This window comes from Natrix helvetica (assembly GCF_964273705.1).
Source record: "Natrix helvetica genome assembly, chromosome: 5".
NCBI classification, from domain to species: domain Eukaryota; kingdom Metazoa; phylum Chordata; class Lepidosauria; order Squamata; family Natricidae; genus Natrix; species Natrix helvetica.
Window position 1 is genome coordinate 29,293,210 of NC_138551.1, and position 23,617 is coordinate 29,316,826.

The 23,617-nt window shown below is 38.1% G+C and overlaps 1 protein-coding gene across 2 annotated transcripts; it reads right to left on the reverse strand.

Annotated features, from left to right (window-relative positions):
* Window positions 1-2,008: 2,008 nt before the first annotated feature.
* Window positions 2,009-23,434, reverse strand: LOC309392443 (arylacetamide deacetylase-like). 2 transcript variants are annotated; one of them, XM_081953672.1, is made up of 5 exons: window positions 23,305-23,434; window positions 8,145-8,367; window positions 5,018-5,087; window positions 4,170-4,341; window positions 2,009-3,512 (listed from the first exon to the last, which is right to left on the reverse strand). In XM_081953672.1, the coding sequence occupies exons 1-5, from the start codon at window positions 23,341-23,343 to the stop codon at window positions 2,904-2,906; spliced, it is 1,113 nt and encodes a 370-aa protein (XP_081809798.1). In that variant the 5' UTR covers window positions 23,344-23,434; the 3' UTR covers window positions 2,009-2,903. The 2 variants fall into 2 exon arrangements, with proteins under 2 accessions (XP_081809798.1, XP_081809797.1); XM_081953671.1 differs by lacking the exon at window positions 23,305-23,434 and adding an exon at window positions 11,551-11,775.
* Between the last annotated feature and the right edge of the window lie 183 nt (window positions 23,435-23,617).

Here is a 23,617-nt window from a genome sequence, read left to right on the forward strand (position 1 = left end):
AAGGGATTCACACCCGGACGTCTGTGGCACAGTGGACTCCCTTGGCTCTAAATCCTCCCGGATAATCGCTGCTACCCCACCACCCCTTCCCTGGGCCCGGGGCTGGTGAAATGCTCGGTAGCCTGGTGGGCACATTTCCACGAGGGGTAAACCTCCCTCGTGGCCCAACCAGGTCTCCGTTATTCCCGCGAGGTCCGGCTCCCCCTCCAAAATTAGATCATGAATGAGGGGGGCCTTATTAATGACGGACCTCGCATTGCATAGCAAGAGCCTCAGGCCCTGGGTCTGCAGCTCCTGACCACCTAGAACGCGGGGGTTGGTACGAGCGACCGGGTGTAACCAGCACCCACGGTCTCCCAACCGACTATGAGTTCTTAATCTGTCCTCGTATCTGCCCCGCCCTACGACCGTTGAAATCAGCGAGCCCTGTAAAGGAACGATATCCTCCCCCTCCTCCTCCCTTCCGCTCCTTCTGCTCGCGACCACACCTGGAGACCTGGCTCTCTCATCGCTCCTGACCTGACCCACCCGTCCCCCAACCCCTGAACCCCTCCCCCTAAAAGTTTTTAAAAAACAATTAACTAAAAAACCCCTAAGTCTCCGCTTCCTCCATTATAATAATAATCATAAGTTATTATTTAATAACTTAAATAATGTCATTTAGTCTATTATTCACCCAGAGCTTTCTGGTAAGCTAAAAATCATATAGATGTAGATCTGTTAGTGTAACAGAAGTGATTCCATATCTACTGTGTTTCTCCAAAAATAAGACAGTGTCTTATTTTCATTTGACCTCCCGAAATAAGCACTTAGCCTTATTTTTTATTATTTTTATTTATTATTATTTTATTTTATTTATTATAGCCTTATTTTTATTATTTTTGAGGTTCAGGAGGCTGCTGCTGTGTTGCGATATTTTTGGGGAGGGCTTATTTTTGGGGGAGGGCTTATTTTAGTGCATGTGCTCAAAAGCCCGATTGGGCTTATTATCTGGGGAGGTCTTATTGTCAGGGAAACAGGGTAGCTGCTTTGAAATCACATCTGAAATATTCAAATATACTTTGTTGACATCCAGTTGGCTGTGATGTAAAGTAAGATAGATATTAAAACTGGGTATGTGAACCCTGCAGAACTTTATAAGGAAATTACTATAGATATTTCTCCTATTGTTATACTTGTTTTCCACCCACTTAGTAATAAGCAGGCCCTCTTTATTATGAAGTCTCATTCCTAACCTTCACTGGCATTTCAGAACAATGTGGTGTCTAGTAGTATCAAAAGCTACCAAGAAGCCCTAATGCATCAGGAGACATGAACTGTTCCATGTCCAGGTCTCTTAAAAGTCATCTTACAGGACAACCAGTGTAATCCATTTCATGCTGTGGAAGAGCAGGCTACTTAAGAAAACTGTAGGCATTTGTGATACCTTTCCTTCCCATTTGATTTTTTTTTTGCCCAGCACAATGGTCGCTGATTATACAATAACCTTGAAAGGTGGGGGAGCAGAAGAAAGGAGATGCTATTTAATTTTTGGAGTACTGAAGCCATCGTTGAACAGAGCAGTGCAGCAGCAAAAAGACAGGAGATGTTTTTCCTTCAGAGGGAGTAGACAGTGCAAAGAAAAAAAGTATAGAGATGCAGCAAGAAAAAGCCAAACTTGGAAAGGTGAAAGGGACCTACATGTTAGCAGTAACAACAGAGAAGAAAAAATATCACAGAGAAATTAACACAGAACACGTTCTGTAAGAGAAAAACATTCCTATGCATTAGTAACAGTGAATAGTCCAGAAGTAATAATAATAAAGTGTAATTGTCCAGAAGTAATAATAATAAAGTGCAATTCTAATAGTAATAGTATAGAGATAATAGAAGCAGAATGCTGTACAGATATATTTGTAATATTATAGACTAATATATGGTAATAATATAGAAATAACATCAATAAATAAGAATACGGAATAGAGGTAATAGGAAGCACACAAATATTTGCAAGTCTTACACATCCAAAGTCCAGCACATGTTCTAACCTCTCTTGAGTTTGGGTCAATCTAATTGAATATGGTTTAAAAAAAAGAATCTTTAACATATATCCAAGTAAGAAACCCGGCTGAAATGGATCTAGATAATCTAGTACAGTGTTATAGTCGCAGCCCCACCATTTTTGGATTGTCTCTCCTAAAAAGAGAAAAATGGAGACTGATTAAATAAGCTGGATCTAAGGAAGCCTCCTCAGGACCATATCTACCTAACTGATCCAGCAGCTCACCATGGGAAGTAGTATTGAAGTAGTTTGTACATTGGTGGCATAATATATCTCACAGAATATTTTGTTCATTTTCTCCGAATCAACAAGCCAACCTGAATCCCAGATGAATTTACAGGCACAATCACACCCATTTCCTTTGACACCATCCATGCAAAATCCAATCAAGAGGAAACAAGAGGTTTTATTCACAAAATCCTACTCAAGAACTTACAATGGTCTGCAGCCAAATATTCTCACTAGTTGCTTCCCAAAAGAAACAAGTTACATTAAAAATCCCACTGGAACACATTTCGCTGGTGCCAAAAGAGTATAGAAATGAATCATGGCTTTTAAAGCAATCTTGAATAACATCAAGATCCAAGTCTATAATTTCACAAATAAAATGGTGAAAAGCTTTATTTTTCATTTTAAATTATTAATCATTTAATGGTTACACAAGTCCCCCACATATACTACCAATCTTCTCATACTTATTCAAACAGCAGGAAACAAGAGATTCTATATCAAGTATAATAACTGCAGAATTACAGTGTCAAATTTATTGACCCAAAGGATAATGTCCCTGAAACAAATAATATAAATTGAATGAAACCGAATGAATCCAGAGCAACCATCTTCAGGTGGTAGAGGTGTATTTTCACAGGTTCTTATTCAGCCACTCAATGTAGTTGTTAGCCATTCTGTGTCCTATATTTAAGGCAAAAGGGCCTGTAATAAACGTTACACCACCATGAAAAGCATTGACAACATGTTCGTGTGCTACTTTAACTCCTGCTTCCCTAAGACGGGAAACATACATGATTCCATCATCCCTCAAGACATCATATTTACAAGTGAGGACATATGTAAGTGGTAAGCCCTGAAGCTTGATGTCCTCAATTAAAAGTGGTGCCAGCCTTGGATCGACTAAACCTGGATATTTGTGTTCAGTTTTGGAATTTCTATGTGATGGGCCAGTGTAAATGTGGCCTTTTTTAAATCTTTCAGGTAGCCACTTACTCCAGTTTACAAATTTAAACAAATGGTTGAACTCTGCAGGAACATGTTGGTTGGTCTCTAAAGCTTTGGAAAAAGAGTCATCTGATGTAATATATTCACTAAGGAATCTGATTATTAATGTTTTAGGCAGCATTGGAATGTTTTTATTATCCTTATAGGATGGCAATTCCAGATCAATACTCTGAAGACCAGGGTACAATAAAGCTTGAATCTTAAATTTAGTTCTGACGTCAGGGTCATCTAGAAGCTAGAAAAGAAAAGTATTTATTAGAAATATTTTTCCTATGAAAGATGGACTATTTAATATGTTTTGTATTTCATAATATAAGCAAAACATACATTAAAATTTCAAAATTTATACATTTTCTATCTCTTATTCAAAATTATAGGAGAAAACCCTAACTGATATGTTTTTCACAGCATTTGTAATCCGGCAATTTTCTATAGCAATGACTTTTGAGGAAAATTGCAAATAAAATACTGGAATATATGTCACTTTGATGGTATTGTTCATCTTGCTTTATTCTTGAAATGGGGCTGAAGTTACATTTTTCACAATGAAATAACCATTGAGAAGGTGCTATCTAGTGGATTTCCTCCTGAATCAGTTGTCTTCTTGGGCTTCATTGCAACCATGGTAGATGGCCTGCATGCCACTTCTTGCTCCGGGCAAATCAGCAAACAAAAAATCTAGGACTTTCTTTTAAAATGGTAGCTACCCAGTTTTACCCATCTAATGCAAAAAGGCCCAACAGTTGCCCTGATTGCTAATTGTTGCAGCTAATTCTTATTTATACCCCAAGGTGATATGCTGCATGATAATTTCAGACTGTCGGGATTCAAGTAACATGCATAATTCTATGATCCTCCATTTTGGATTTACTTTCAAATGGGTAATTCTTACCTGCTGGGTTACAGCTGCAGCTAAGTTACCTCCTGCGCTGTCTCCTGCAATGGCGATGCGGCTTGGATCTACATTATATTTCTCCAGAATGCTGCGTTGTAGAAAGTATTTTGATACTGAGTACACATCTTCAAATGCAATGGGGAACCGATATTTTGGAGCTAGTCTGTAACTTTTGGAAATTGATTAAAAAAGACAATGACAGAAATATATATATTCCCTGTGTTGCTAAAACAAAATTAATTTATCACTAGATTTACACTATTGATACCAGATTTTAAAAGGCGGTTTTCTTTGAGATAGAATTTATTTGATTTTTTTTTTCTGAATTCCTGACTTATTTAGTGTGCTCAATAAAAATTCTTTCCCTTTTACCAACTAATTCTAATCTGGTCTCTTTTGTCAGTAAAATAATTAAGCTTCATAGGAAGCTATGCTTTATGGAAGTTATAAATTGTATGGAATAATCTGAGACATAATTATCTTTAACTTTGAAAAATACCAAAAATATTGTAAAATGTAGATTTTAGTCTGTTGAAGTAATTTGTGCATTTCATTTTATGTATTTAAATATCACTATACCGTCTTCCAATCATATTCTATTAGTTTACAATTTGCAAAAAGTATAAAAGACAGTAAATGTAAAACTATATTAGCTATCCATTATAAATACAAAATAATACTTATAGCACAGCATATACAAGGAAGTATAATTTAGCCACTAATAACAATATATATGGCTTCAATGTCCCAGTATACTATTAATAATCTAATTATGTTTTTGTTTACGGAAAAAGATTAGGAAAAGATTAATGAATGAAAATGTCTCCTTCAAACACCATTCTTACTCGACTGACACCACAACAGCATTTAGTCTTTCTGATGTCCATCTTGATAAGAGGTCATAGGATTTCATGGCTGTGAAAAATAAGTGGCAAGCCATGATTCATTACTCTTGCAATACCAATACACAGTGCATGCAACAAAAACAATATGGAACAAGGGCTTTAGATTACCACAAGAGTGAGCCTAGCATGTTACCATAGAAAGCTAAGAAGCATCAAGCTCATTTTATGAATAGCAGAAATATTCCTGCTTCATTTCACGTGAGATTTGAAGTCCTAAGCCTACAAATTCTAATGAGCTGTTTTCGGTTTCTTTTGGGAGGGTCTTTCTGGAAACTTTCCATGAATCTCTACTCGAATGTTTCCCAATCTTGGCAACTTGAAGATTAGTGGATGCCAATTCCCAAAATTTTACTGATTGAGGAATTCTGGGGGTGGAAATTAATTTGGGAGCATCATAAAATTATTGAGGCAGGGATAAATGGTTCTAATCTGTACCATTCAGGGATTCCTTAGAATGATGCTGCTCCTGCTGAGGCTGCCAAGAAAAACTACCAAAGTAGAGAAGTAAGTAGTCAACAGGATGTGAAGATTTTTTTTCAAAAATTTTATTGGTTTTTATACATTTATAGGGAAAGGTAAGGGGATATACAAAATTTTTTGGCAGCTCCCACACTAGTGATAGAAATCCATCCAAAACTCACAATTTTTGCAATCTTAAAAACAAAATATAAAAGATAAGCAGAAAACAAAGTCTTATTCTACATTGTCAACTATGTGTTCATTCATTTTCCTTTGTTACTTTCTAGGATATCACCAATTACTGTTATTTCAAATACTTTTATTTTTGTGACCTGAGCCTTTTCGATATTGCTCCTTCCTCCCTGTCCCCCCCTTATCTTTCACCTTGCTGTCTTTTCCACTACCTTTGCTGTGTTCATCCTCTAGGAGGGAAAGATGCTTTTTGATAAAGCACCTCATCCCTTGTGGTTCTCCTGAGGAATTTAACATGCACCTCCCTTGGAACATTATGACTTCTACCATATGCTGAATTTATCCAATAGACTAGATCCATATCCCACCACAACTGTTTTTTCTCTCTCTTAATATAATCTGCTAAAATTGTACTCATAATATCCTTAAGGTCTTCATTTTCTGTCTCTGGTAGGTTCTGGAATCTAAGAAAAAAGGACATTCTTTCAAATTCTATTTTTGTCAAGAGGTTTTCCAAGTCTGCTTTTCCCTTAAGAATTGCTTTAATCTCCTCCCCCAGCCCAGCTGCCTCCTCCTCCACCACCACAATTCTCTGTTTATTTTCTGCAATATGATTTTTAACATCTCTGAGTTCCTCTTTGAGCTCTGTCATTTCTTTTTTCAATTCATTTTGACCCCTCATAAGTTCTTGAAACATTTGGGAGACAGATAGTTCTTTTGATCCCTCTCCAGTCCCCTCTTGCTGTAACAATGAGGTAATTTTCATTTGTTGCATATTCGGACTAGAGACGGGCCGAGAATGACTTGCCCTTTGGTGGTTTCTTAGGCCCTATTTGTTTAAAATTCAGAAATGTAAATCTTTTCCCAGGAAGATGGCATCCGAGGGTTGCGCAGCTGTGCTGATCCCAAAAGGCAAACAAGTCTGAAAGAGAAGTGCTAACTCTCCTTCACAGTTCCAAGGCACCGAGGCAAACCAAGAAAAGGGGATCAAATAGCCAAAGTTAAGAAAGACCACGTAGCAGGGAGGGGTCCTTGTTTCCCTCAGAGAGAGTAATAAGGCAGCTCCAAAAGTGGGATTTTTTTTGAAGGTAGTTTCAAAAGGCAGACTTCATTTATAAGAACACAAACAAATAAGGGCGGGCGCCATCTTGGCTCCTCTTTCCATAGGGAGAAAAAATGGAGCTCTCTATGAAGCTTTTAAAATGGCTCAGCAGTCATTTCTAGCAATTGTGATAACGATCTTTCTCAGCTAATTAGCTCAAGTGATGAGTCAGCCTTTATTCTCTCTCTTCAAGAGAGATAGTTCAAATGCCGCTTAATCTGAGGGGGGGGGGTTAGAAGGAAAGAACACTCCCCTCTAATCTCCATTCAAATCGGTTGAACACAAAACTTACAGAGGTCTTCTGCTTTTCTTTTAAACGATCAGAGTTCAGATGAATCCCCCACCACCAGGATCTAGCCGCGCTTCTCCAGGTACGTTTCTTCCCTCCGGGGCCATTCGGCGAAAGGGCGAACAGCTGAATGCTATCCCTCGCGCCCCCCTCCGCTCCCCGGCTCCTAGGCAAAGCTGGAAAGCACCCCTGCCAGCTGCCGCTGATTCCGGGGGGCTTCAGCAAGCTGCCCTTCGGCAGGGGACCCCTCCAGTGCTCCTTACGGAGCCAATCGGGGAGACGAGTGGCGGACAGCATGTCCGTCGCCAGCAGGAACCGGAAGTCAAAATGGATGAGAAGATTTTTTAAAATGGGTTTTAAACATTCCCATCTTTAAGTTGATGTAGGAATACTTTTTCACCGATTAAGCAGTTTTAGTGTACCTGGGGTATATCTTCCTTCATCTTTGTGAAGCTCAATGCTCTATCAGATGTGAAAGAAGTGGGATTTTTTTTCTAATGGGAAACTAACATGCTACAGCAAGGTAACAGCCTCCTTTATGTCTGAGAATCCCTACATCCCATAAATATATCTAGGAAATGAAAATAATGGGATGGCAGCAGCTTAGTACTTCGTTTTCCCCTACTGCTCAGATTACATTGTAAATTAAAATTAGCAAGCAGATAAACTGGCAAGAGCTAGAGAATTTGAGATGCACAACCTCATTAATTTACCTTTTGACAATTACGAATCTTGTACCTACAATGTGATTCATTTTGTGAGAATCATCAGGATGGTCTTTAAAAATTCATTAATTAACCACTGACTCAAGAATGTTGGCTATCTCTGTTATACCTCAATGAAAGCCCTGGGACGTCAGAATAAATAGATACATTTTTTATTAGAGACCCACAGTGGTGGGATAAAATACTTATGTTTACTTGCTGATCCTATACAATATCCACCTCCATGGATGAAAATCACTGCTCTTTTCAAGACACCTGACTGCTTTGTAGGAATGTAAAGAATAAAATACTTATGCTTACTTGCTGATCCTATACACCATCCACCTCCATGGATGAAAATCACTCCTCTTTTCAAGATATCTGACTGCTTTGTAGGAATGTAAAGACGTACTGGAACATGGCTAAATTCTGTGTCTGTTACAATGACTTTTTCATCAGATGTAGGTGGTGTATATTCAACCATTGTGTACAGATTTATAACATCCATAAAGTGTCCAACACCCAACTTCTCCACAATTGTGGCCTGCAAAACAAAAGAAATGTTAACATCCTCGTACTAAGCAAAGGCTTCATAGTACTTTAAACTCCATTTCTTTTTCAGTAAACAAGTGTTTCTCAATCTGGCCAGCAATTGCTATGGGCCAGAAAGGTGATCCATCAGAAGGGGCTCAGGAAAGAGCAAGATAGCACCTGACTGGAATCCACAAGGACCATAATAACAATATGGTTAATGAGCTAATCTAGCTCTCACACAGTGAATACACTGAAAAAGGCTGATATGCACCAGACACAGATGTGAGGGAGGAAAATATCATGAAAGTATCATGCAAAAAAAAAAAAAAAGAATTATTTTTGCTTCAAAGAAAGCAAAAGCATCTGTTGCCCTGGAGAGGACACCATGAGATTTCAGAATTCCTCTGAAAGGAATTCATGGTTATAGAGTCCATCATTTCAGGGACCTGTAGTTACTAGAAATACTGTAAATAAATTCTGTAAAGGGAGAGAAAACAGGGAGGTAATAAAGTAATAAAGACAAAAATAATAACAGAGAATATGAAATATGAAATCTAGACCTCAGTAATCAGAACAGAGAAAGATTCAAAGTTAAAAGCTAATTATACAAATTGTAATTATATCAAAATGCAATAGGATAGAGAAGGAATTAAAAATATAACTGTTCTGTGATCCATGATCTAATGACCACAGTGGGCCAGTAGGAGGTAGATAGAAAATTAATAATTCATTCTAGTATAATGACTTGTCATCACTTTCCCTATTCTTTGTCTAAGAAATTCCTAATGTTTTTGACTATTCCCATCCTAGGATATTGTTAACTAGGTGCTACCATTTGCCTATCCTAATAATGTATTGTAATAGTAAAACCTGTTTTCATAATCCTGGTTTAGGATAGGTTTCCACATTTAGGAATACTGGCTGAATAACATAAAAGCTGGACGAGGCACATTGAAAGCTCAAGTCCTGCTATACGACATCTTCTACAAGGACTCAATTTATAACACCTTACTTAATAAAATATCTGGGAAATAGTGATCTTTTTCAAGTGCAACTAATATTATCAGGTCAATATGAAGTCGTTTCTCTGAATGTGGCCAACTTCTACCATCCGGTATGTAAAGTTAGGCAAATTGTCCACTGTTAATCCAGCACCAATCCAATATATTATTCTGTCTGCCTTTATATTTATTGTTTAATATTATTGTTGTTGTTTTTAATGCTCATCTGTGACCATAATAAAAAGTGACTGAATACTTAGGAATGCTGACAAGCACACACAGAATCTTCCAAGAGTTATTACATTTTTAATTAAGGCATTCCCCCCCTGAAAGATAGGTAACATGGGTGTCCCTCCTTGTGTTATCCTCACAACAATCCTCTGAATTAAGAGTGAGTGATTGGTTATGATGTGATCTCCATGGACAAGTGGGATTTTGAATTTTGTCTAAATCTATCACCTTAACTTTAGCTGACTTTTGGAACTTAGAAGTTAGGTATACAGCATAGTACTAAGCACTGGGATAATCAGCCACCAATAGCACAGCCGCCCCAAAGCACATATTATATGTTCATTCAGCTTATCCACAAAACAATTTTCTCCTGATATTTATTATTTAAATCATCAAGCCTCTCTGTACATTTCTCAGAACAAACTACTTTACTTTACTCTATTCCCACCTAGTCTCAGTTTGAATGATATATTTCTTCCCTGTCTGACAAATGACTCTATTCTACTTTTTGTCCTGGCTTTCTTTTATGCCTTATTTTCCAGATCTCCTGCAACATGACAGATATTTCAGGTAAAGAAGAAACGCTGACCTGGGAAATACTTTGTTCTAGTAAAATGGCTTCAGCTTGTACTTAAAAAACACTGACCTGGTCAGAAAAAAAGCACAAATGTAGAAAAAGGTTTGCAATTGGATAAAGCAGTAGTGAACTCTCAAAAAAGATTGTGAAAAGTTGGAAGAAGCCCTGCAGGACTAATGATTTACTAATACTATATCTTCTACTACTATATAAAGCAAAGAGTACTCTGGGTAGGAACAAGGGGAGAGTATTATTGCTATGGGACATTGTTATTGGACTACACTTGTAACATTACTCTATAAATTGCACTTGCCAAACAGGTAGAATAAACTTGGCTCAAATCAAATCACTCGCTGAAAAGGGCAAGCTACTTGTTTTCTTTCCCTTTGCAAGGACCCACAGGTAGATGAAAACTGATATGCCCCAGATTCAGTCCCAGCAAAGATGTTTGCACAACAGAAACACAGAAGGCTGCTCATGCAGCAGCATGCAAAAAGACTAATCCATTTCAGTGCACTGGGTGGACATGAACAGCTAAAATGCAGAAACAATGTATATTAAACAATTAGTAATTACTCTAAGATTTCCCAATTTGGGATGACTTGTGGAAGCCAATGAAATACAAATAAGGGTTTATATGCAGACACACAATAAAACAAACAGACAAGCTACATTACTTGCATTACCAGTTAAGCATTGCAATCTGGAAATAATGAGACAGTGAAGAAAAAAAGTGCAATAATTTACTCAGTTCAGCAGACAGATACATAAGATAAGAAGTGAAAGATGTTTCTTTCTTTCTCTCCCCCCCCCCCCCCCCCCCAGCATTTGCATGGAAGTGCAGAGTCTATTTTATTCTGGATCAACCAAGAATTGATCCATTTAGTTACAGCAGGAATTGATCACACAGCTGGATTTCATGCCTAAGGCTGGTCTAGAATTCACTCTCCCAGTTTCTAGCTTACTCTCTTAACCACTAGACCAAACTGGCTCTCCTGAGGGTCTGAAAGTACATTATATCCAAAAAAAAATTTAAAAGCATCTTGCTGAGAGTCTAATGTTCGGGAAGAAAATATTTTGTAAAAGGATAAGTTTCTAAAAAAATAGAAAGGCAGTTGCTCCTGCTTTCATTATACTTTTAATATATGAGATTATATCCAGAAAAGTTGTAGAAAAATACATACACTCCATATCTCTACAACCCCCACCCCCAATAATATTCAGTATCTGCTTTCAGTATGGCGAGGCTTCATTTTACAGATCATTAGTGTTCTTATTTCTTGGTTGCTTTTTTTTCTCCGGTATTATCTATTTCCCTAAAAGCACAACTTTCACCTTCAAGCATTCTTAGGCATAAGCATAGGAAATAAATGTTTCAACTTACCACATGAATTAGGCTTCGAAAGCTAGCATCTAAAAGCATCAGCTTCCAGGGTTCCTCGACATTCTCTGGTAAAGGCTGGTAGATGTAGTAGGCTACCAAAGTTGAAGCTACCAGAATGTAGAAGAATTTTCCTCCCATCTTTTACTCCGTCTACTGTATTCAACTCTTGCTTTCACTGACTAATCTCAGGAGGATTGCGATACTGAGAAGTCAGCTGATCAAGCATTTGACTTGATCTGAATAGTAAAGGCACTTTGTTAAATATACACCAATCTTCAGTTGATAAAACACATTTTGCTTTGGTGATTATAGCCTGAGACACTTCTTGATTATTAACAACCTTTGTTTTGACAAACGGACAAAATTTGTGGACCAGAGGAATGCCGTCAATATAATTTACTTGGAATTCAGTAAGGCTTTTGATAAGGTAGACCATAACCTACTACTAGATAAAGTAGAAGAATATGGGTTAGACAGCATCACCACCAGATGAATTCATAACTGGCTGATCAACCGCACTCAACGTGTAGTCCTCAATGGAACTGCATTTACATGGAGGGAAGTATGCAGTGGAGTACCCCAAGGCTGTGTTTCAGGCTCAATACTCTTCAACATCTTCATCAATGATTTGGATGAGAGGATAAATGGGGAGCTCATCAAATTTGCAGATGATACCAAGCTGGCAGGAATAGCCAACACTCCAGAAGATAGGCTAAAGATACAGAAGGATCTTGACAAACTTGAACATTGGGCACTATCTAACAAAATGAAATTCAATGGTGAAAAGAGTAAGGTTCTACATTTAGGCAAGAAAAACGAAATGCACAGGTACAGTATAGGTGGTACCTTGCTCAATAGTAGTAACTGTGAAAGGGATCTTGGAATCCTAGTGGACAACCATTTAAATATGAGCCAGCAGTGTGCAGCAGCTGCCAAAAAAGCCAACACAGTTCTAGGCTGCATAAACAGAGGGATAGAATCAAGATCACATGAAGTGTTAATACCACTTTATAATGCCTTGGTAAGGCCACACTTGGAATACTGCATTCAGTTATGGTTGCCATGATGTAAAAAAGATGATTAGGGGACTGGAGGCTAAAACATATGAGGAACGTTTGCAGGAAGTGGGTATGTCTAGTTTAATGAAAAGAAGGACTAGGGGAGACATGATAGCAGTTTTCGAATATCTCAGGGATTGCTACAAAGAAGAGGGGGTCAAACTATACTCCAAAGCACCTGAGGGCAGAACAAGAAGCAATGGGTGAAAACTAATTAAAGAGAGAAGCAACTTCGAACGGAGGAGAAACTTCCTGACAGTTAGAACAATTAATCAGTGGAACAGCTTGCCTCCAGAAATTGTGAATGCCCCAACACTGGAAGTCTTTAAGAAGATGTTGGATAACCATTTGTCTGAAATGGTATAGGATTTCCTGCCTAGGCAGGGGGTTGGACTAGAAGACTTCCAAGGTCCCTTCCAACTCTGCTGTTGCATTGTATATTGTATTGTTTTTTCAGGGAAATTATTTCTATATTCAAATATTTTAGGATTGCAACATACTTTCTTCACTTGGAAGTTGCCTTTGAATTGCAGAACTGAAATTATAAGTTGCAAACTTGCTGGAGAGAAAGTAGAATTCCTGGATTTACAGAATGTAAATCAAAAGAAAAATCCTATGGTTCATATCAATAAAAGAAAGATGCCATCACACTGAGCAGTTTTCTTGTTTACAGAAATTAGTTATTGCCTTTTTCTGGGCTGTTTTCTTGCCTTGAATAAATAACATTTAATTAATGCCCATTTTCCACCCATTTTTTTTTTTGCAAAAACAGGGACATTTTTGCCTTCCAGCAGCCCTGCTGAAGCCTGCACAGTGTTCCTAGAGGTCAGGGAGGACAAAAAACTGGATAGTTTTGAGGCACTCCCTTGCTCTGGAGAGGCTGGAGCCCACCCAACCTGTCAAAACATTTAGCCACCGTTTCAGTGGGCATGGCTTGGTGAGGGGGTCATGTGACTGAGTGTGCATGAGTGATGTCAAGTTGGCCATGCCAGCTCAGCCACATGCCCCCATCTAGTCACGCTCATGAAATGGTAGTAAAAAAATTGAAACCCACCTCTGCTCATAACCAATGTTGTAAGAATATCTGCTGATAATGATCCCATGAATTGTGGGAGTAATGGTTAAATGGAAAGGGTTTTTATTTTTAGGCAAGGGCAGATTAATTGGCGAGAAATGGAATAATGTTAACAAGCTCATTTCTTCTTGGTAATGAATCATAAAGGAAAATATTAAAATTAAATATGCAGATTGGTCTTTCTAAAGCTTGAAGGCTGTGACTGAAATACATACCACCTGCTGAATCACAGAGCAATTTGAATATATTGTATCCCCAAACTTAACATTCCCCAAACCCACACAGGATCAAAAGGATCTAGTGCTCTTCCAGTGAGTTTTTGGATGAAAGCCATTGATTTCAAAATCAGTACATTTGCTGTATAGCCAGCCAGATGATAAATAAAACATTAGTCTTACTGATATTTGCCTTGTCCTGATCTTATAGCCCTAGTACTATCGCTTTATGAAAAAAAGTTGAATACTCTACATCAGTGGTTCCCAAACTTTTTCAGTCCACTGCCCCATTGGTGCTACAAACTGATCTTCAGTGCCCCCCCCCCCCCGCAGTGGTAGAATTCAATTTTTTTAGTAACGGTTCTGTGGGCGTAGCTTGGTGGGCATGGCTGGGGTGGTGGTCAGGTGACTGGGCGGTTTGCACGACGGAAGGAAGATAGTAACAGTAAAATTCAAAACTGTAACAATTGCACATTTATTCAAAATCCAATTTAAAAACCTTTTTAGTTAATGTTAATTCAACAAAATTGCTGAACATGATCCAGTGATACCAGTGTGTGTGTGTTTGAGTGAGCGAGGGATCCGGTATGGGAACTGCACCTATTTAGAAAATGTAAATTATTGCAACCATGATCAGTCGAAGATAAGGATGGGGACAGGTTGGGCAGTAGAGAGAAAGTGATAAAAGAGTGGGAGAGAGAAAGAGAGAAAGAAAAAAGAGGGAAGAGAAACAGAAAGAGACAGAGAAGGAGAAAGTGACAGAAGAGTGGGAAAGAAGGAGAGAGAAAGAAAGAGAAAGAGGGTGAGAGAGACAGAAAGAGACAAAGAGGAGAGAGAAGGGAGGAGAGAGAAAGTGACAGAAGAATGGAAAAGAAGGAGAGACAAAGAGAAGAGAGACAAAGAAAGAGGATGAGAGACAGAAAGAGACAAAGAGGAGAGAGAAGGGAGGAGAGAAAGTGAAGGAAGAATGGAAAAGAAGGAGAAAGAGAAGAGAGACAAAGGAAAGAGGATGAGACAGAGAGAGAAGAGAGGAAGAGGAAAGAGTAAGAGAGAACATCTCATTTCAGCCCTGAGGTGCAAATATTCTCTTTGATTGGTAATTTTATTTGTCCATTTACTATCCAATACTCTCATTTCTCCTTAAGTTCATCAAGAATTCCCTTCTTTTTATTGAATTTATCGCAATACCTTGAGAACAACCTTTTCAGCATAGTTTTACAGCTATTTAAAATATATAGTAATTTAGGTCAGGTTTTCAGAACATTAGTCTATTTATAAGTCACTACGTGCAAAGAAACAGAATTCAGAAAGTTGGCTTCCCTTTTTGTAATTGCCTATTCTCTGCTTAATTTTCTACCTACATTTTTGATAATTGATATTCACTGTTGACCCAAGAAGCCCATCGTACAAAGAAACCCTCCCAACGAACTTTGTTGGATTTCCATGGAATGAAGTTTGATCTTTTTCTCAACCATACAGTAGCATATTCTTTCTAAGGAGGATATAATCAAGATAGTCCATAATTGCCTATCAATCTATCAGTATGGCGATTGATAATCTCTTTATATTTCAACTCTAACTCTTTCAGTCTTAAAGGGTTGATGAAGAGAAATCCAAAAATTCTTTTAAAGAGGAAAAATTATGCTTGCACAATTGCATCCATGGAGACATGCATATATATACACAACACAGAGAGAAACAAACTTAACAAAGTGCTAAGTCTGCCCACCAACTAACTAACTAACTCTCTCTCTCTCTTTTAATGAGAGAGAGAGAGAGAGAGAGAGAGAGAGAGAGAGAGAGAGAGAGAGAGAGAGAGAGAGAGTATCCCTCTTTCCTTCAGCCCAACACTCTCGCTGGCATCCCGGCCAGACAAGAGGGACTGCAGAGGGTCACCCCGAGTCTAGGGCAGCGAGTCATTGCCTCTTGGAAGGAATGACCCGGCTTGGCTCCTGCTTTTGATCTGCTGCCCAATGACCGAACGGAGAAGCAAAGAGGCAGGAGAGACGAAGCGGGAGCCAAGCTGGGTCATTCCTTCCAAGAGGCAACTTTCCCATCGAATGACTCACTGCCCTAGACTCGAGGAGACCCTCTGCAGTGCCTCTCGTCTGGCTGGGATGCCAGCGAGAGTGTTGGGCTGAAGGAAGGAGGGATACACACGCTCGCGCTCTCCCTCCCCCCCCTCTCTCTCTCTCACAAATGGCAAATCCGAGCAGCTGCTGCTGGGAGCCCGTCCCATGCCTTCTCCCAACCCCCACACCCCTTCTCTCAGCTACTTTCTGCCTTGTGGATCTAGAACTGATTGCTGACTCCAGGCTGGCTCTCCTCTCCTGCACAGTGTTTACTTTCCATGTGCCAACTTGGGGGGCGGGCGATTAAAGCGGCGCACGCTCCTCTCCTGGGAGGAAGGCGGTGATTGGAGGGGAGGGTGGTGACACCCTCTGCAGCCAACACGATCTTTTTTCCTCGCTCTCTTAGCACCCCCCCTGCTGCCCCCCTTGCCTCTTAGTGCCCCCTGCCACCCCCTTGCCTCTTACCACCCCCCTAAGTCATCTCACTGCCCCCTAGGGGGTGGTACCACCCACTTTGGGAACCACTGCTCTACCTTAAACAAATAGATACACCCAATAGAAGAAAAGCTGTTGAAATGCACTAAGACACAAACACATATCTGCAGTTGTTGGAAGTATTTATAATGGGAAATGCTTCCTTCCTACTCCAAAAATTCTAAAAACTTATTGCCCCTAAATTAATAAAAAATAATTTCTCAACCACCAAGAGGCAGCATAATATCATAAATCACCATCTGCCCTTGACTGAAGTAAAGGCATTTTCCCCAAATATTAATATTTCATTAGTCTGTCAACAACCTTGATAGGTTTAGATAGCTGGCTAAATCCATTAACATATATTTGGAAGCTACTCTTGAACAGCAGTGGCTGTTCAGGGAATATGAATATTTTCTCCCAAGTTGTAATAGACAATTTTTATGGGTAGCAGGAAGCAATCAAAGACACACAGGGACTTCTAGATTCAATGAATAGAAGAAAAGTGGTGTAAAGGTTTTGATTTTATTTTATTGTTTTTTTTTCCAAATCAAGGTTTTCCCTTACTTTGGAAGCATGGAAAACCTTGCTTTGGAAGAAAATTGGCCAATAAAATCTTAATTTTATTAAAATTCAGTCTCAATTTTACTCAGTCTTAATTTTTCAGATGGTATGCATATTGGTGCTTTACTGCACTTCTTTTCTTTTCAGTGTAATGTCCGTTTTATTCTATGCTATCATATGTTAGTTCTTACGAAATCTACAGTTATAGATAATCCTCATTTAATGACCACTTCTTCAGCAACTATTTGAAATTACAGCAGTGCTGAACGAGTGGTACTTATGACTGGTCCCATGGTGGCAATTGCCATTTGCAACCTTCCTGCTATCTTCCTACAAACAAAGCCAGTAAGTTGCTTGTACTCTGCCATGCTCAGCAGTAGCTATGGGGGACTCTCATAGCTGTTCCCCTTATGTCTTGGCACTTGACCTCTGACAACACATCAGAATGCCTAGATCTCTAGATTGACCAGTAGACATTCCTGTGTTTCTCAGCAAAAAGGCAAGGTTTTTTACCTTCTTTTGATCTTGCTCCTAAGAATATGCAATCTCACTGATTCAGAAGTGAAATGTTTATTTGATTTTTATCTTGCCTTTAATATTTTATAAGTAACTTCAACTTTCCATCTTTCATTCCTACAATGGGATTAGAACTCAAAGTCTCTGGTTTCTACGCCAACATCTTAACAACATTAAATGTCCAAAAAAATGTTACAGAAAAGCTTTCCTGACACCAGGGAAGACGGGAAAAGCTGTGAAAGAAACTTGAAATAATTCCATACATTAGTTACAATAGGGATTAATTAAAATAGATTAACTTTGGTAAGGTTTCAAAATTCTCTTATTTTATACTACCAGCAATTAAGATTCTGTTATTATAACCCTATAAGAAGAGTAGTTTTAGCATCCATCCCTTTGGTTTACAGATCTGTAATTGACATCCATCTTGCAAATATGCAAGTACCTCTCCCCTTTGCCCTCATTGCCTTTATTTACAAGAGAACTTGGGAGGGCAAGTCTGCAACATTTTCTCAAATTACCTTTTTGGTTCAAACTTAGATTTCTTGGTCTTGGTTTTGGATGGTTCCTCCTACTTCCCAAAATTATTCTCACCATCCATTACAGTAGCTGGCATTCAAATACTTCATTCTGGGTCTCATTTAATTCAGATATTCAAGATGATTCACAAACCATCTCTACACAATAGTTCTCAACCTATGATCGTAATTAAGACCAGAATTATGGTTGTAATCCATGCCAGTCATTAAGAGGATCATCACATGACTGACTTGATTTTATAATATTTCTTGATGTGGTCGTTAAGCAAATCACCATGGTTGTTAAGTGAGTGCTATGGTTGTTAAGCAAAGCCTTTGTCTGCAATTAATGATACAAACATAGAGTTGTAGAAGAATATTTAGGCTATAGAATCAAGTCCACAGTTGAGTGCAGGAGTTCAAATGAAAGCATTCTCAAGAGATAGTATTATGACTTCTTCCTGAACACAGCCAATGAAAGGCAACCCACTCTTTGCATTGCAGTTGGTTCCAGGACTGAATTGACTTTATATTAAGAATTTTTCCTCTAACATTTAATCAGAATTTTAGATTCTCCAAATTAAGACCATTACACTGTGGTCTGTACTCTGAGATGATAGAGAAGTTATCTTCACCTTCTATGATACTTTAGATATCTGAACATTCTATATTCCTGCTCAGTTATTTTTCACAAATCAGAGTGGGGAAAAAAGGAAATAAAAAGGTGATAATTCAGAGTCAACTGGAAGTTCTGCAGCTGGACAGATGTGTGTGTGTGTGGGGGGGTGAGCTCTGAAGAGCCTCACATGAAGTCTGTCTGACAAATCAATTCCGAGATCCTTTATGAATCATAACATCCCCCCCCCCAGGTGGTGGTGGTGAAGAAGGGGCAGTCTCTCATCAGCTCAACTCTAATTAATGAGAGGTGGAATGTAACAAGCGAAAAAATCAAGAAAAAAGCACTATTTTCTCACTGATAACATAATCTTGCCTCTGCTGCGAATGGAATGTGAAACTCTGAGCAGGAAGATTTAATTAACCAATTGCCATAAATCAGAACTTGGAAAAGCAGGAGGAGAAGAGAAAATATAGAGAGTTTGGCTGTATGCAAGTTTGTTCCAATTAATATATTTTGAGCAACTATAACCAACTAAGGGTAGAAGGTAACATGGAAAAAAAATAATCAAATCAAGAACCAGAAAAATACGAAGTTTTTTTCTCTGCAAAAAATCAAGATGGCTCCCGCTTCTCTTCCCCTTCACATTAGCTGAATTAGCTAAATTTAAGGTGGACCAGAACTTTGAAATAAGAACTGTATAACTAACTGCAATTTTGGAACTGGACATTAAGGAAGAACAAGGATCAAGATGGCTCCCACCTTTCTTCCTAACTGCAATTTTGGAACTAGATATTAAGGAAGAACAAGGATCAAGATGGGTTCCACCTTTATTCCTCTCCACATCAACTGAACTAGCTAAATTTAAGGTGGACCAGAACTCTGAAATAAGAACTGTATAAGTAACTGTAACTTTGGAACTGGACATTATGGAAAGGTGGGGATTTGAAGAACTATGTGAAATTATTTAAAAATATGCAAAAAATCATTAAAATCAAGTCTAAATAGAATTTTGAACTCAGATAAGCAGGAACTGAAGGAAGAAGGGGGGAAGGATAATGAAGGTGTACCACTTGTTATTCTATATAGTAGATGAAGGGAATTGCAATGAACATTGAACAGTAAGGATTGTTATTTAAAGACAATTAAGGGTAACCTAAGCCAAGATGTGGAAAAATGGAGAGGGAACATGAAATAAACTTACAATAGGAAATTATTGAGATTATAAAGACAGAATCACAAATTTGGGGTGTGTAAGGATGCATAATTATTTAAACATAATGATGAGAATAGCTGGGAATTGTAACCAGGTCTACATCTCGGCCATATATAGGCTGGTGGGGGTGGGGTTCAAAATACAATTACTATGCATGTATACTTTTTTCTCTTTTAAAAAAGGAGGAAGATATATGTTAAAATTAAATATGTATATTGAAAAGGAATTATAAATACCATCAATATGAAATGGAGCTCGCTTAGAAGCTGAAATACACCAAGTAAATGAGATGAAGAGTGTGAAGTAGAGGAGAGAGGTAAGGGAGGAAGAGAGGGATAGGAGAGAGGGCAGGGGGGAAGAGGAGGAGAGAAAGAAGGAGTGGAAAGGGGAGAGAGGAGAAGGAAAAAGGAAGGGGAAGTAGAGAAGAAAAGGATGATAGAGGGAAGAAAGGAGGTAGGGAGGAGGAGGAGAGAGGGAGAAGAAAGTGATGGATAAGGTACAAATATTGGTGTACGGAAAGCAGAAAAGCCAATAATTGTTTTTGGGGGTTGATGGTAAGTTGAATTGATGTAAAGATTTAATAATAAAATACAATGTTGGTTATGTAATAGAATATATGTGATTATATGTTATGAAAATGAAAAAATAAAAAACTATCTATCTATCTATCTATCTATCTATCTATCTATCTATCTATCTATCTATCTATCTACTGTATCTATATCTATATCTATATCTATATCTATATCTATATCTATATCTATATCTATATCTATATCTATATCTATATCTATATCTATATCTATATCTATATCTATATCTATATCTATATCTATATCATCTATATTTATCTATCTATCATCTATCTATCTATCATCTATCTATCTTTCTATATCTATCTATCTATCTATCTATCTATCTATCTATCTATCTATCTATCTATCCACACACACACACACACACACACACACACACACACACAAAGAACCAACAACAAAAGGAAACATGCAATTTCTCCTTCAGTTTAACAACCTTAATAGACTTCTATTAATTTAGAGCATGGATCATTCTTAAAGATAGATAGTTATCTATATAGAAGTAATAATAATAGAGACAATTGCAATAGTAATAGTATAGGAGATAATAGAAGTAGAATGCTTGTATGGATATAATTGTAATAATATAGAATAATATATGGTAATAATATAGAATAATATATGGTAATAATATAGAAATAATAGCAATAGATAAAAATACAGAATAAAGGTAATAGGAAGCACACATATATTTGTCTTACATATCCAAAGTCCAGCACTTTTTTTTATCTCTCTTGAGTTTGGGTCAATCTAATTGAATATGGTTTAAAAAAGAATCTTTAACACATACCCAAGTCAGAAACGTGGCTGAAATGGATCTAGATAATCTAATTTCCCTACAGTGCTCCAGTTGCAACCTCACCATTTTTGGATTGTTTCTCCTAAAAAGAGAAAATTGGAGACTGATTAAATAAGCTGTCACTAAGGAAGCCTCCTCAGGAGCATATCTACCTAACTGATCCAGCAGCTCACCATGGGAAATAGTATTGAAGTAGTATTTGTAATATTTGTGCATTTCTACAAGTAGTATTTGTACATTTGAGGCATAATATATTTCATAGAACATTTTATTCATTTTTTCCAAATCAACAGCTCAGCTTCAATCAAATATGAATTTATAGGCACTATCACACCCATTTCCTTTGACACCATGCATTCAAAATTCAATCAAGAGAAAACAAAAGGTTTTATTCATCAAATGCTATCAAATGCTTGATATCCTCAACTAAAAGTGGTGTCAGCCTTGGATCCAGTAAACCTGGATATTTGTGTCCAGTTTTGGAATTTCTATGTGATGGGTCAGTGTAAATGTGGCCTTTTTAAAATCTTTCAGGTAGCCACTTGCTCCAGTTTACAAATTTAAACCAATGGTTAAACTCTGCAGGAACATGTTGGTTGGTCTCTAAAGCTTTGGAAAAAGAGTCATCTGATTTAATATATTCACTGAGGAATCTGATTATTAATGTTTTAGACAGAAATGGCATGTTTTTATTATCCTGAAGGGATGGCAATTCCAGATCAATACTCTGAAGATCAGGGTACAATAAAGCTTGAATCTTGAATTTAGTTCTGACGTCAGGGTCATCTAGAAGCTAGAAAAGAAAAGTATTTATTAGAAATATTTTCCTATGAAAGATGGACTATTTAATATGTTTTGTATTTCATAATATAAGCAAAACATCCATTAAAATTTCAAAGTTTATACATTTTATATCTCTTATTCAAAATTATAGGAGAAAACCCTAACTGATATGTTTTTCACAGTATTTGTAATCCGGCAATTTTCTATAGCACCGACTTTTGAGGAAAATTACTCCTTAGATCAGACGGTCCAGGATCTGGTCGTCCAGGTTTCGGAAATCGCAATACGTGGCCGCCTTTCGTAGGGCTGTGACGTATTGGTTGATGGTTTCATCTGCCTTCTGGTTCCGCATGTAGAATTCATGTCGGCAGACATGTCGGGAAGGCTTGGGCGTGTAGTGTGTCTGTAGCGTCTGCTGTAAGGCCGTCCAAGTTACTGTCTGTATCGGAGTTGGCTCCGACAGGTCTTTGGCCATCTCGAAGACCTCCCGGCCGCAGTACCCCAGGAACATGTTTTTCTTTCAGGAGTCCAGTACTCCCATGAGGTTGTTTGCCTCGAGGAAGCATTCAAACCTCAGCATGTAGGATTCCCAATGTTTGGCCACTGGGTCGTATGGAGTTGGCGGAGAGTGCATGGCCATTTTGTTTTCCGGTTTGAATTTGCCGCTTTAAAATTGCTGCTTGAAGCCACGGCGAAGCTCGGGGCTGGATTACTTGCTGGATTGTCTGGTTTTTCTTTCTTCGTCCTATCTGCCTCTCGATCCCACCTTCGTTGCCAGTGTTAGATCAGGGCAATGAGAGGACAGACTCCAGTTGAAGGCAACAACAGCTCTTTATTTATAGACAAGTATGTACAATCCAGCAACTGTGAGGTCTGACAGCTCTCCTTTTATAGGGAGCTGTCAGACCTCTCAACCAATCAGATTCAACCTAGGCTCTCGCCTAAATGGAGGACTGGAGTGGAAACCACAGTAGCTTGTGTGGATATCTAACAGAAGTTGCTCCTGATTTTATTATACTTTTAATATATGAGTTTATATCCAGAAAAGGTGTAGAAAAATACATAAATTCCATCTCCCCCCCCCCAATATAAGTACCTGCTTTCAATATGACAAATCTTCATTTTACAGATATTTAGTTTTCTTCATTCTTGGTTGTTGTTTTTTCTGGCGTTATCTTATTTCCCTAAAAGCACAAATTTCAAGTACAAGCATTCTCAGGCATAAGCACAGGAAATAAATGTTTCAAGTTACCGCATGAATTAGGCTTCTCAAGATAGCATCTAAAAGCATCAGCTTCCAGGGTTCCTCCACGTTCTCTATTAAAGGCCAGTAGATGTAGTAGGCTATCGAAGTTTAAGCTACCAGAAGGATGAAGAATTTTACTCCGTCTACTTTATTCAACTCTCACTTTCACTGACTAATCTCAGGAGGATTGCAATACTGACAAAGTTAGCTAATCAAGCATTTCATTCGACCTTAAAAGTAAAGTTAGTGCCAGAGGAATTTGTTAAATGTTCATCAATATTTAATTTTGCTTTAGTGATTGCAGGGTGAGACAGTTCTT

What these genes read in the sequence shown, in the direction of transcription:
- LOC309392443 (XM_081953671.1), bottom strand. Translation starts at nt 11,688, where the DNA reads ATGGGAGGAAAATTCTTCTACATTCTGGTAGCTTCAACTTTGGTAGCC. An exon ending in TTCGAAGCCTAATTCATGTG is followed by an intron (nt 8,368 to 11,550) that starts GTAAGTTGAAAC and finishes TTTGTTTTGCAG; the next exon opens with GCCACAATTGTGGAGAAGTT. An exon ending in ATGGTGTATAGGATCAGCAA is followed by an intron (nt 5,088 to 8,144) that starts GTAAGCATAAGT and finishes TATTTTTCACAG; the next exon opens with CCATGAAATCCTATGACCTC.